We start from the raw sequence: 12,706 nt of genomic DNA on the forward strand, positions 1-12,706 counted from the left end.
GTTTACCCCATCTCTCCCTCAGTTTTCTTCCCCCCTCTCATCTCTTCCTCAGTTTTCTTCCCCCCTCCCATCTCTCCCTCAGTTTTCTTCCCCCCTCCCATCTCTCCCTCAGTTTTCTTCCCCCCTCCCATCTCTCCCTCAGTTTTCTTCCCCCCTCCCATCTCTCCCTCAGTTTTCTTCCCCCCTCCCATCTCACACTCAGTTTTCTTCCCCCTCCCATCTCTCCCTCAGTTTTCTTCCCCCTCCCATCTCTCCCTCAGTTTTCTTCCCTCCTCCCATCTTTCCCTCAGTTTTCTTCCCCCCTCCCATCTCTCCCTCAGTTTTCTTCCCCCCTCCCATCTCTCCCTCAGTTTTCTTCCCCCCTCCCATCTCTCCCTCAGTTTTCTTCCCCCCTCCCATCTCTCCCTCAGTTTTCTTCCCTCCTCCCATCTCTCCCTCAGTTTTCTTCCCCCTCCCATCTCTCCCTCAGTTTTCTTCCCCCCTCCCATCTCACCCTCAGTTTTCTTCCCCCTCCCATCTCACCCTCAGTTTTCTTCCCCCTCCCATCTCTCCCTCAGTTTTCTTCCCCCTCCCATCTCTCTCAGTTTTCTTCCCTCCTCCCATCTCTCCCTCAGTTTTCTTCCCCCCTCCCATCTCTCCCTCAGTTTTCTTCCCCCCTCCCATCTCTCCCTCAGTTTTCTTCCCCCTCCCATCTCTCCCTCAGTTTTCTTCCCCCTTCAATGTTCTTTCTACCCCCCATCCCTCCCTTAGTTTTCATTCCCCCCCACTTGTCCTTGATCTCCTACCTTGTAGCGTGGCCGAGCGCACCGCGGAGCTCAGTTTCCTGTACCTGGCCGGACAGGAAGTGCTCTCTCTGTGAGCACTTCATTTCCGTCCACCCGGGTACAGGAAACATAAGTTCCTGTACCGCGGCGTGCTCGGCAACGCTAGACAGAGTACCTGGCAGGCGCTCACCTCCTCCCAGTCACTCCGGTTTTGCGCCCGCCGGGCCGGTGCACCATAAGGCGGCCACTTGTGCGGCCTTATGGATGCGCCGGCAGAGCGCACCCTCCCTCCGGCGACCTGTGGCCGCGTGCCCACAGATGGGGCTCGGCGTGCCATAGGTTCGCCATCACTGGCCTATAAATACACTGAACAAATTTATAAACGCAGCACTTTTGCTTTTGCCCCCATTTTTCATGAGCTGAACTCAAAGATCTAAGACTTTTTGTACACAAAAGGCTTATTTCTCTCAAATATTGTTCATAAATCTGTCTAAATCTTTGTTAGTGAGCACTTCTCATTTGCCGAGATAATCCACACACCTCACTGGTGTGGAATATCAAGATGTTGATTAGACAGCATGATTATTGCACAGATGTGCGCTAGGCTGGCCACAATAAAAGCCCACTCTAAAATGGTTTCGAGTAAGCGTGCAATTGGCATGCTGAATGCAGGTTTCCTGTGAATTGAATGTTCATTTCTCTCTAAGCCGTCTCCAAGGGCGTTTCAGAGAATTTGGCAGTACATCCAACCGGCCTCACAACCACAGACCATGTGTAACCACACCAGCCCAGGACCTTAACATCCAGCATCTTCACCTCCAAGATCGTCTGAGACCAGCCACCCGGATAGCTTCTGCAACAATCGGTTTGCATAACCAAAGAATTTCTGCACAAAATGTCAGAAACCGTCTCAGGGAAGCTCATCTGCATGCTTGTCGTCCTCATCAGGGTCTCCACATGACTGCAGTTCATCGTCGTAACCGACTTGAGTGGGCAAATGCTCACATTCAATGGTGTCTTGCGCTTTGGAGAGATGTTCTCTTCACGGATGAATCCCGGTTTTCACTGTACAGGGCAGATGGCAGACCGCGTGTATGGCGTTGTGTGGGTTAGCGGTTTGCTGATGTCAACGTTGTGGATCGAGTGGCTCATGGTGGGGTTATGGTATGGACAGGCGTATGTTATGGACAACGAACACAGGTGCATTTTATTGATGGCATTTTGAATGCACAGAGATATATCGTGATGAGATCCTGAGGCCCATTGTTGTGCCATTCATCCACGACCATCTCCTCATGTTGCAGCATGATAATGCTTGGCCCCATGTTGCAAGGATCTGTACACAATTCCTGGAAGCTGAAAACATCCCAGTTTTTGCATGGCCAGCATACTCACCAGACATGTCACCCATTGAGCATGTTTGGGATTCTTTGGATCAGCGTATACGACAGCGTGTTCCAGGTCCTCCCAATATCCAGCAATTTCGCACAGCCATTTAAAGAGGAGTGGACCAACATTCCATAGGCCACAATCAACAACCTGATCAACTCTATGTGAAGGAGATGTGTTGCACTGCGTGAGGCAAATGGTGGTCACACCAGATACTGACTGGTTTTCGAACCCCCAGCGGACCTCCCTAATACAGTAAAACTGAACATTTTAAAGTAGCCTTTTATTGTGGCCCGCCTAAGGCACACTTCTGCAATAATCATGCTGTCTAATCAGCATCTTGATATGCCACACCTATGAGGTGGATGGATTTTCTTGTCACTAACACAGATTTAGACAGATTTGTGAACAATATTTGAGAGAAATAGGCCTCTTGTGTACATAGAAAAAGTCTTAGATCTTTGAGTTCTGCTCATGAAAAATGGGGGCAAAAACAAAAGTTTTGCACTTATAATTTTGTACAGTGTTCTTGAGTTTTATATCTAATCGGTGTCCTGTTATGGTTTTTTTTGGTTACTGGAGAGTGCGTTCCTTTATTGCTTGATTCGTGATTTAGTGATCCCAGCTTTTCATTCAGTTAAAGTATGCAAGTGATTTTAGAGCCTATTTTTGTTGCATTATGTATGAACTAACTGTCATGTTTGGTCAACTGAATAGTCTGGATTTACCAAGATGATCTGATCTGATTGCAAAGAGATCAAAAAACATCAGTACTTAAGTGAACAGTATACCATTGCACACCTTCAGCTAGATTTTGGAAGGCATGTATTGTCCCTTACAAAAGTATAATTCCAGCCACCCCTTACCCCCTCCCCAAAACTACATGAGCGCCAGGCTAAGTGGAAAAGTGGGTGAAGTACAGAAGAAACCTAAAGAATGTTGCAAACTATTTTGAGAACTAAATCGAATTTGCAGTGAATTCCCATTTTCCCTACCAAAAGGTCTCATGAGACAGAAATAATTTGCAATTAGTTTTCTGTTAATTTTATCCCTTTTTAATTTTGTATGTAAACTTCTTTTGTAACGTAGTTTGTATCTGTGTGCACTGTAAATATTTGTAAAAAAAAAAAAAAAAGACTAAAACACTTCATAAAAAAGACTTGTAATATGGTACTGTAATTTCATAGGCAGTTTTGCTAAACTCTGCTTTGTGGGTTTTAAAATCTGATTTGGTGAGACAACCTGAGGCGCTTCATATACACATTGCCTTTGTGGTGGCAGCTTTTATTGGTGTGAGTGGTGTTAAGAGGGATTTTTTAAAATATTTTTTTTGTTTGGTAATCTAAGGTTTTATATGTACGGAATATAGATATAATATTATCTGATGATATTCTCATTTATATACGTAGAGCCTTCAGGGACCCTGTAGTTTTTGTTTTAAGCAGTGACCCTATAGACCCTTATGAACAACAGATGACACAATTAAGAAACTTTCTTTAAAATATATGTTAAAAAAAAACACACTAGAAAAATCCAAAGCGACCAAAATAACACAATTATACTCTATTTACTATACTATATAGGATTTTAACTCAACAGGTCAGTTCATTCATTTTAAAAGCCTAAGGGTCAACATTACACCTCTTTCCATCTACAAGCTTTTCAGTCAAGGACAAGCACACAGAATTTTTTATTTTTTGAATTTTTTATTTTTGCAGTGCATATTAAGATAACATACAGGCATGTGGTGCCCCAAAGGCAGTCCACTTGCGCCATTTGAAACATAGGTTACAATGGGGTATATAGGAACAATGCACAATTTTAAATATATATTTAGATACCAGAGGATAGGTCACTAGTGTATATATATATAGTAAACATGCTATTCAGATTAAGAGGTCTCGAGTTTATATATAGTAAACATGCTATTCAAATTAAGAGGTCACGAGTCTACACATAGTAAACATGCTATTCAAATTAAGAGGTCACGAGTCTACACATAGTAAACATGCTATTCAAATTAAGAGGTCACGAGTTTATACATAGTAAACATGCTATTCAAATTAAGAGGTCGCGAGTTTATGCATAGTAAACATGCTATTCAAATTAGGGGTGAGTAGTTATTATATAGTAATTCAGCGCGTATCGTTCAACATATAGCTTAATAAACTGGCAACTCGTTTAAAAATAGGTTATTACGGGCAAACAATGTTTAGTTGGATAAGATATGCATATAAGACATCTTAGCATTATCCAGAGTGGCATTTTTATGATGCGAATCTAGCTAAATTAATTTTGTCAGTGCAGCAATGGCTAAACTAGAGGCTTAGGAAGCCTGAGTGAGTTATTAGGTCGTCAGTGCCAGTGTGGATAAGTGATTAAGCCACAGCACATATTGTATGCGATTAGATTAATCGATTAAAGTGAAGAGAATAACTGTAACAAAGCAAGTGTTGCTATGGGGGTTGCCTTAATGCATGAGGCATGGTAGGCATGGTAGGGGGCCATAAAGTGAGTAAGGAAAGGCAAACAGTTAAATCGCCGGGTACTCCGACTTGTCAACCTGGAGTTAGCAGGGGACAGGCTATACAGGCACATGTCTAGTAGGCGTAATAATACATTTTAGTATTGTGCAAAGAATATTCTGAAAAATACAAAGCCAAACAGAAATGAATAAACAGTGAAGAGCTCTTAAAAGTTCGATGTTGGTTGCTGATCTCAAAACTTAAAAATATAAAAGTGCACCACCGAAAATCTGTATGGACATGGTGATAGGGCAGCAAGCTAGCCCCCAGTGTGTTACCGAAAGTCAGCCGACTCCCCTAGTCTGCATTCTCATGGCGCCTGCTAGTGAGGTATAGGCGGTGCTCAGAGATAGTGTCCACATGTCGGTAGTGCTTCTCCCGGCTGGGGTCTGAGTGCGATGTCCTCTGGAAGAAGGGGGGTCTCTCAGTTCTTTTCGGGTGTTCCCACTGCGACTCGGCTTCCCAGCGCTCTGGCTCCGGGCCTTAGCGAGAGCCCTCGCCTTGAGTCCATGGAGCCTCCCAGACATGGTGGTTGGCTCGGGGGCCCGCGGGTTCTCCCTGTCCCGGGCATCCCCACGGGTGTATGGACGGCATGGGGTAATCCCCCCGATGGGCTCCCAGCCCAGAAGGACGTTGGGCAGACAGGGCGGCAGCTTTGTACACCTTTTTGATGTGTGATGCTGGTTTGGGTTTTGCTGTAGGCTTACCGGTTTCCTCCTGCTCTCGTGCTGGTAGGCCCGCATTGCTCCGTTTAGGATGTGTCTCGGTAGCCCTCCCGGTGGCGCCATGCTTGTTGCTTTTGTAGCACTTGCTTAGTCGTTGTGAGGTTGTCGGTTTCAGTTTGGCCTCCAGCTTACGCCAGAAGTCGTCGAAGATAGCTTCTAATCTTTGCCGGGTCTCATGCTGTGGGTCTGTGGGCTCGGGGGAACATGAGGCGTCCGCCATGTTGGGTGCAGCATTGTGTTGCATACTTCCCCCTGCTTTCCCCCTCTGCACCCGCTCCCGTCTCGATTTCTCTCTCGGTTGTGGACCGCGATCACCCCCGAAGGTCCGGGGGGGGGGGGGGGAAACGGGGTTCCTTCTTGCGTTGTGTCAGCATCTCATGGCGCCGGACCGGGGGATCGGCCGCCTCTCCCTCTCTACGGTCGCCAGGCCTCATGGCGCAAGTCGGTCTGTCAGCCAGTTTCAGAATGATTGCAGGCTGCAAGGTCGGTTTAGTGCCCCTTCTGGGGTCGAATGAAGCTGTTTGGGCTGCCTTTTCATAAGCTTTTAGGGCTATAAAGTGGAATTTTGCCCTATTGTTTGAGGAGCTCTGCAGTGGCACGTCTATCAGCCTCGCTGGTCAGGCCCCGCCCCCAAGCACACAGAATTAACAATATGGTATGGTACTAGTTTACTGAAACATTTGTTGGTTTAATAATCAAATGAAATACCAATTAAAGCTGCCAAGTATATACCAATCAGTTTAAAGGACCACTCTAGGCACCCAGACCACTTCAGCTTAATGAGGTGGTATGGGTGCCAGGTCCAGCTAGGGTTAACTAATTTTTTTATAAACATAGCAGTTTCAGAGAAACTGCTATGTTTATCAATTAGTTAAGCCTTCCCCTTTTTCCTCTAGTGGCTGTCTCACTGACAGCCGCTAGAGGCGCTTGCGTGATTCTCACTGTGAAAATCACAGTGAGAGCACGCAAGCGTCCATAGGAAAGCATTATGAATGCTTTCCTATGCGACCGGCTGCGCGCGCAGCTCTTGCCGCGCGTGCGCATTCAGCCGACGGGGAGGAACGGAGGCGGAGAGGAGGAGGAGAGCTCCCCGCCCAGCGCTGGAAAAAGGTAAGTTTTTACCCCTTTCCCCTTTCCAGAGCCGGGCGGGAGTGGGTCCCTGAGGGTGGGGGCACCCTCAGGGCACTCTAGTGCCAGGAAAACGAGTATGCTTTCCTGGCACTAGAGTGGTCCTTTAACTACAATAACCCAAAATATATCAAGTTTCTGATTGTAACGGTAATATACCCCAACTCGCAGGATTCAGCTCAACAATGACAACACAGAGCAGAGATACGTCTACCGGACCTTAGAATGGCCGGACTCGACGTTAAGGAGAGAAATACAGAGTCAGGAACGATCCGAGGTCAAGGGCACAAAGAGACAGCGTAAACAGGACTAGCCAAGGTCTGGTACACAGTAGTCAGTAAGCCGGCAAACAGAACAGAAAGGAATCAAGAGATAAACAGAGTCTGAAACAAAGCCAAGGTCAAATACAAAGGAACACAACTGAACAGAACAAGCGCTAAAGGGAACTGAAATAGAAACCACGATAGGGCAAGGTACTAAGGGAAAAAGGTGAGTATAAATACCTTAACATTTAATTTGATTGGCCCCTGTCATATCCACGCCCCCTAAACCTGAGTGTATGGGGAATGTGGCATGACAGGGCCCAATGGGAGACCGTTTCAGATTACGGCTCCCACTGTCCCTTTAAGAGCGCGCCCGAGACACGCGGCGCGCTCTTAGAGTCAGGCGGGACACGTGACCGCTTCTTGCGGTCACTGCCCACCTTTCTAGTATTGCCGTCAGAGGAGCCGCGCGGCTCGTGCAACAGCAGGACTGCGCAGGGCGCGAACAGAGGACCCGGGCCGGCCCCCGGAGAGGGTAAGTACCGCTACACTGATAGCCTTAGCTATATATATATATATATATATATATATATATATATATATATATATAATACTGATATACATATGAAGGAGGAATCAAAAAAGGTTCCAACTTAAAGGAACACTATAGGGTCAGGAACACAAACCTGTATTCCTGAGCCTATAGTGTTAAAAGCACCATCTAATCCCCCTGTTCCCCCTTGCCTCCCTAAATATAGTAAAATCTTACTTGCGTTCTGAAGCCCCTGAACTGCCCCTGCCCCTGCCCCTGAACTGACTCTGTCTCCTGACATCAGAAGTGGTTGTCTGAGCCAATCACAATGCTTCCTCATAGCATTGGCTGACACTGTCAATGAGGCAGATCAAGGACAGAGCCAGCACAAGACAAACACAGTACTGGCCAATCAGCTTCTCCTCATAGATAAAATGAATCAATGCATTTCTATAAGGAAAGTTTAGAGGGTGGATACACTGAATGTTAGTGCTGCACACTAGGCAGGACTGCCCCTGGAAGCACCTCTAGCAGCCATCTGAGGAGTGGCCAGTGGAGTTATCACTAGGCTGTAATGTAAACACTACATTTTCTCTGGTAACAGTGTTTACAGCAAAAAGCATGAAGGGAATGATGCTACTCACCAGAACAAATGCAATAAGCTGTAGTTGTTCGGGTGACTATAGTGTCCCTTTATTAAGTTAAACTGATTAAGAATGCAGGTAGAATGAGATATAACTGTTCTAACAATAGGATGGGATCAGTTCACAATATAGACACACAGGGCATTTAATAGTCAAGTTTATTTTAAAAATAAAAATAAACCTTGTATACATTACCAGAATTTTATGGCAGATTCATTCAATTTGGGTTTCTTGCTCTGGACTTTAACTCAGTATATCCAAAGACAGGCTCCTGATCCTAGCCCTCTGGATATCCTTTGATCTTTAAAGATGATCTGAAGATCTTGAATCTCTCTTCTCTTATTTTTCTCCCTATTAAGCCATTATTTTGACCTTATCAGTACCTGCCACTTGTTTGTAAATGGGCTGTACGTGAGAATTAAAATCTAGCTTTTGATTAGTTATGGGCGTATCTTAATATTTAATTATTAATGTGGCCCTTGGGGACTTTTATCAGTAGATGGTAATATTTCCCTAGGTATGAAGACCGTAATTAGATAATTGATGACTTGGTTGAATAAATGTATTGACCTTTAATTCGCCTATATTGGGGTTATTTAAAATTACTTTCAAAATCTGTCTCTGGTTATGTATATTCTTTAACCCGTTAAGGACCAAAGTTCTGGAATAAAAGGGAATCATGACATGTCACACATGTCATGTGTCCTTAAGGGGTTAACCAGGTGTGGTTATATTTATCATTATACAATATGTCTATATAATTTATTCATATAACCTGTACGAAGGGAGGGAGATATACAGACACACTGACAGCCAGCCAGATACAGACAAACAGACACATTCCCCCCACCCCACCACAGGGTATTTTCACGCTCCCTTGAAAGTGCCCAAAATGCCTTGTTTGCCTCGCGGCAAGTACGTCACTACTAATTACCACAGCTTATGCAATTATACAATTTGATGTTGCTGTTAGTGCTAATTTTAAGGGATAGAAGGCTAAGTTGACTTCAGAAACTGGACATTATATAATTGTATCATTTTAAAATATAATGCTTAAAATCTACGTCTGGATCTTAAAGGGACACTATAGTTACCAGAACAACTATAGCTTAATGTAGTTGTTCTGATGAGTAAAGCATGTCCCTGCAGGCTTTTTAATGTAAACATGTCTTTCTAACTGCCTAGGGACACCTCCAGTGGCAGTCACTCAGACGGCCACTAGAGGTGCTTCCTGGGTCAGTGCTGCACAGTGCAGCGCTTACGTCCTGTGTCTCCATGCTATGCAGGGAAACCCTGAACTTACCACACGCAGATTCATTGAGTCAATGCATATCTATGAGGAGACTCTGATTGCTGCAGCGTTTGGCCTCCTAATGCTTTCCTATAGGAAAGCATTGGATTGGCTGAGATCTCATCTGAGCCAGGGGGTGGAGCATGGGCGTGGCCAGCTGCGACCAGACCCGCACAGCACCGAAAAAAGGTGAGTCAAACACCTTTTTAAATGGAAGTAAAATTATATTTTTAAAGTGACTTTGTGGCATGATAGTTTTTTTTCTCTCTCTTGACAATTGCTTAGCCTCTATGATGATTTCCCATCCTGTTTCCAACTTTTAGCATTTGAAGAACTTGAAAAAGCTATTGGTGCTACCCATAAAACAGAGGAGGCCAACAAAAAAGGAAAGCAGCAGATGGAAGAACAGATTAAAGCCATAGAACAAGCCGGTGAGGAAGAGCGTGTTAATCTTCAGAAAGAACTTAGTCGTGTGAAACAAGAAGTCGTGGATATCATGAAGGTGACTGTTCATCCCAAGTTGCATGGATTTTTGTTGTTGTGGATATATAAAAATGCAAAATAATAAACAGAAATTCTGAAAAAAATTTAGAGCAGTTAAGTGGTTAAAAGGAAAATACTTTTTTTTTTTTTTTTTAAATGTCTGAGCTTTGTAAATATGAGGTCAACTGTGATTCTCATGTCTGCCTCTGGGTGGCAGTGCAAACATGCTCAACTTGTTATTTTAAAGGAGCACTATAGGGTCAGGAACACAAACATGTATTCCTTACCATATAGTGTTAAAACCACCATGTAGTCAACCTAGCCCACTCTTGCCTCCCCAAATATAGTAAAATCTTACTTGTATTCATGTCTGAAGCTGCTGACATCATCAGAAGTGGTGCTCTGAGCCAATCACAATTATTTCACATAGGATTGGCTGAGACTGTGAAGGAGGCAGATCAGGGGCAGAGCCAGCACAAATCAAACACAGACCTGGCCAATCAGCATCTCCTCATAGAGATGAATTGAATCAATGCATCTCTATGAGGAGGTTCAGTGTCTGCATGCAGAGGGTAGAGACAGTGAATTGCATTGCTGCTTACTCTGCAGCACTGCCCAAGGAAGCAGCTTTAGCAGCCATTTAAGGAGTGGCCAGTGGAGTTATCACTAGGCTGTAATGTAAACACTGCATTTTCTCTGAAAATACTGTGTTTACAGAAAAAAGTCTGAAGGTAATGATTCTACTCACCAGAACAAATTCAATAAGCTGTAGTTGTTCTGGTGACTATAGTGTCCCTTTAAATGTTTTACAGAAACTTATGATAACTTTATTTTACATTATTATTATTATTTTTTTGTTTTAGTGATGTGTAGTTAAAAACTTGTCATGTTGTAACTGTCCTGTTTTGATTTTATAACAATGTAGAAATCTGCAGATGAACGTGTTGCTGAGCTGGAGAAATCTCATTCTGAGGCTTTATTGAATAAAGAGCAGGAATATAAGGAAGGACTAAGAATCTTGGAGGAAGAATTACAAGAACGAATGAAGGCCGCTATTGTAAGCTTATTATTTTTACCCCAGTTACAATAAATGAAAATTGTCACACTGGTTTGTCTGGTTTGTCCGCTTAGTGATGCAGTCATGCAATTGCCGATGGAAGAGTGTTTGCACCATTAATTCTGAAATCAAACATTTTGGTAATGATCTTTTATAAATGTGCGAGAAAGGAAAAAAATCTTAATTTGTTATCTTCATTTTATTTAGAACTGTAATTTGGTTTTATTTTATTTATTTTAGGCAAAGAATGAAGAGGAACATGCACTTATATTGCAAGAAAAAGAGCAGCAGGGCTTATTGGCTTTGGAAGAATTGGAGCTACAGAAAAAAGCCATCCAGTCGCAAACTGAAAGTCAACTTCAAGAAATGCAGCAAGAGCTTGAAGAATGCAGAACGGTAAATCAAAATTTTGTTTGTATGCATGTATTAGGTACGGAAAAAATGCAAGCATATGCCTTAATAACTTAAATTACACATACCAAAATCCATCTACGTCTAATGCATTTAATTATTTTTACATGCTGTACCAAGCCCTAACCTCTTATTCACTTCCTTTTGAGAGTTAGTGTGCCTGTGCATATAAGTGATGTCTAGCTTGCATGCTCACTTTAATTTACAATTTATAATGCAAAGCTGTAAAGAATGTATGTTCAATAGCCCTGTTGCATATTCATCGTTTCTTTCAAATAATAATAAAAAAAAATTATATTCTAATGAATGGAAATTATTTGTTAGGAGCTTTGGTCTATTAATTTTGTATGTCCCTTTTGACGCTCATCCGTCATGGATTGCATTAAGGTTCTCCATAACTTTGCATTACAATGAAGGACAAAAGACGGACAGGACTTATTGGACTTGTTGTGTGTGTTTGTGTATGGAAGAAGACTGCCTATAGTATTGCTTGTGTGGTTGTGTTAAGAAATGCTGCTTGGCCTATTATTTTTGGGGGGTTGGTTATATTTTTGTGTAGATGCTGCTTGTGTGATTGTATGTATTGAAATGCTGCTGTTTTATGATGGGGGTATGTTTGTGATGAGTGGAGAAGGCTGTTTTTGTTATAGTGTGTGTTCATGTGGCTTTAGTTTTTTTGTGGCTGTGGTGTGTGGTTGGGGGTTTAGGGACTGTAGTGTATATGGGGTTAGTAGCTGTAGTGTGTGTGGGGTTGGATTTGCAATCTTGTGTATGTGGATATGCGCGCTGTAGTGCAAGTGTGAAGCATATAAACATTGGAGTGCTCTGGCTAAGTTCTCCTCACTACCTACAAAATAAACCTTTTTGGGCTGGCACTTGGGTAGCGATGACTCTGCATGGGCTGTATGAGAAATCCTTCGATTTCTACAGCCATCCATGGCCCATGGCCATTTCTTTCCACTAGTCTGCATGGCCAGTTTTGGTCTGCCCCTACTCTGTAATAAGCTATCTGCTTCTACCAAAGAGATGGAATGAACTAAAAGGACTCTCAAAGCTGGAAATCATGTATTTTGGAATGAATTATATGAATAAGTATTAAAATATACAAACACAAAGACATCTAGAAAAATGAAACCTAAAAACCTGTTGTATTAGCTAGAAACCCTGACTTTCTCTAAAAAGTGCTGATGTCTGTTTATGGACACATCAGGGGGTTTCTGTGATGGCTTTCTGTAAAACCTGTTAGCGGAAGTACTGGTATGGTGCAGCATACCTAATATATTGACCAGTTTCTAAAATGAACCACTCACTTGTTAATGAGCTGCGAGCAGGCTCAAAGAAACCATTTTTTTTTTTTTTGCAGTGCATATAGAGGTAACAACAAGCCTTAGGTACCCCAACCGCATTCCTTAGGCGACTCAACATATATTACATAGGGGTGATCGGGGAGTCATTCACAATTTTTATATTATATACGAGTTAGGTAAACTAGTA

The 12,706-nt window shown here is 43.2% G+C and overlaps 1 protein-coding gene across 3 annotated transcripts in view; it reads left to right on the plus strand.

The window, feature by feature from the left end:
• The window catches only part of GOLGA4 (golgin A4), a 151,408-nt gene that overhangs the window by 70,868 nt on the left and 67,834 nt on the right, over positions 1-12,706 (plus strand). For all 3 annotated transcript variants that reach the window (XM_063452058.1, XM_063452057.1, XM_063452056.1), the window contains 3 exons: positions 9,585-9,763; positions 10,670-10,801; positions 11,042-11,197. In XM_063452058.1, coding sequence (XP_063308128.1) covers positions 9,585-9,763; positions 10,670-10,801; positions 11,042-11,197 — 467 coding nt within the window. The remainder of the gene's footprint in view (positions 1-9,584; positions 9,764-10,669; positions 10,802-11,041; positions 11,198-12,706) is intronic.

Source organism: Pelobates fuscus, chromosome 4 (genome assembly GCF_036172605.1).
Source record: "Pelobates fuscus isolate aPelFus1 chromosome 4, aPelFus1.pri, whole genome shotgun sequence".
In the NCBI taxonomy this organism is placed as follows: Eukaryota; Metazoa; Chordata; class Amphibia; order Anura; family Pelobatidae; genus Pelobates; species Pelobates fuscus.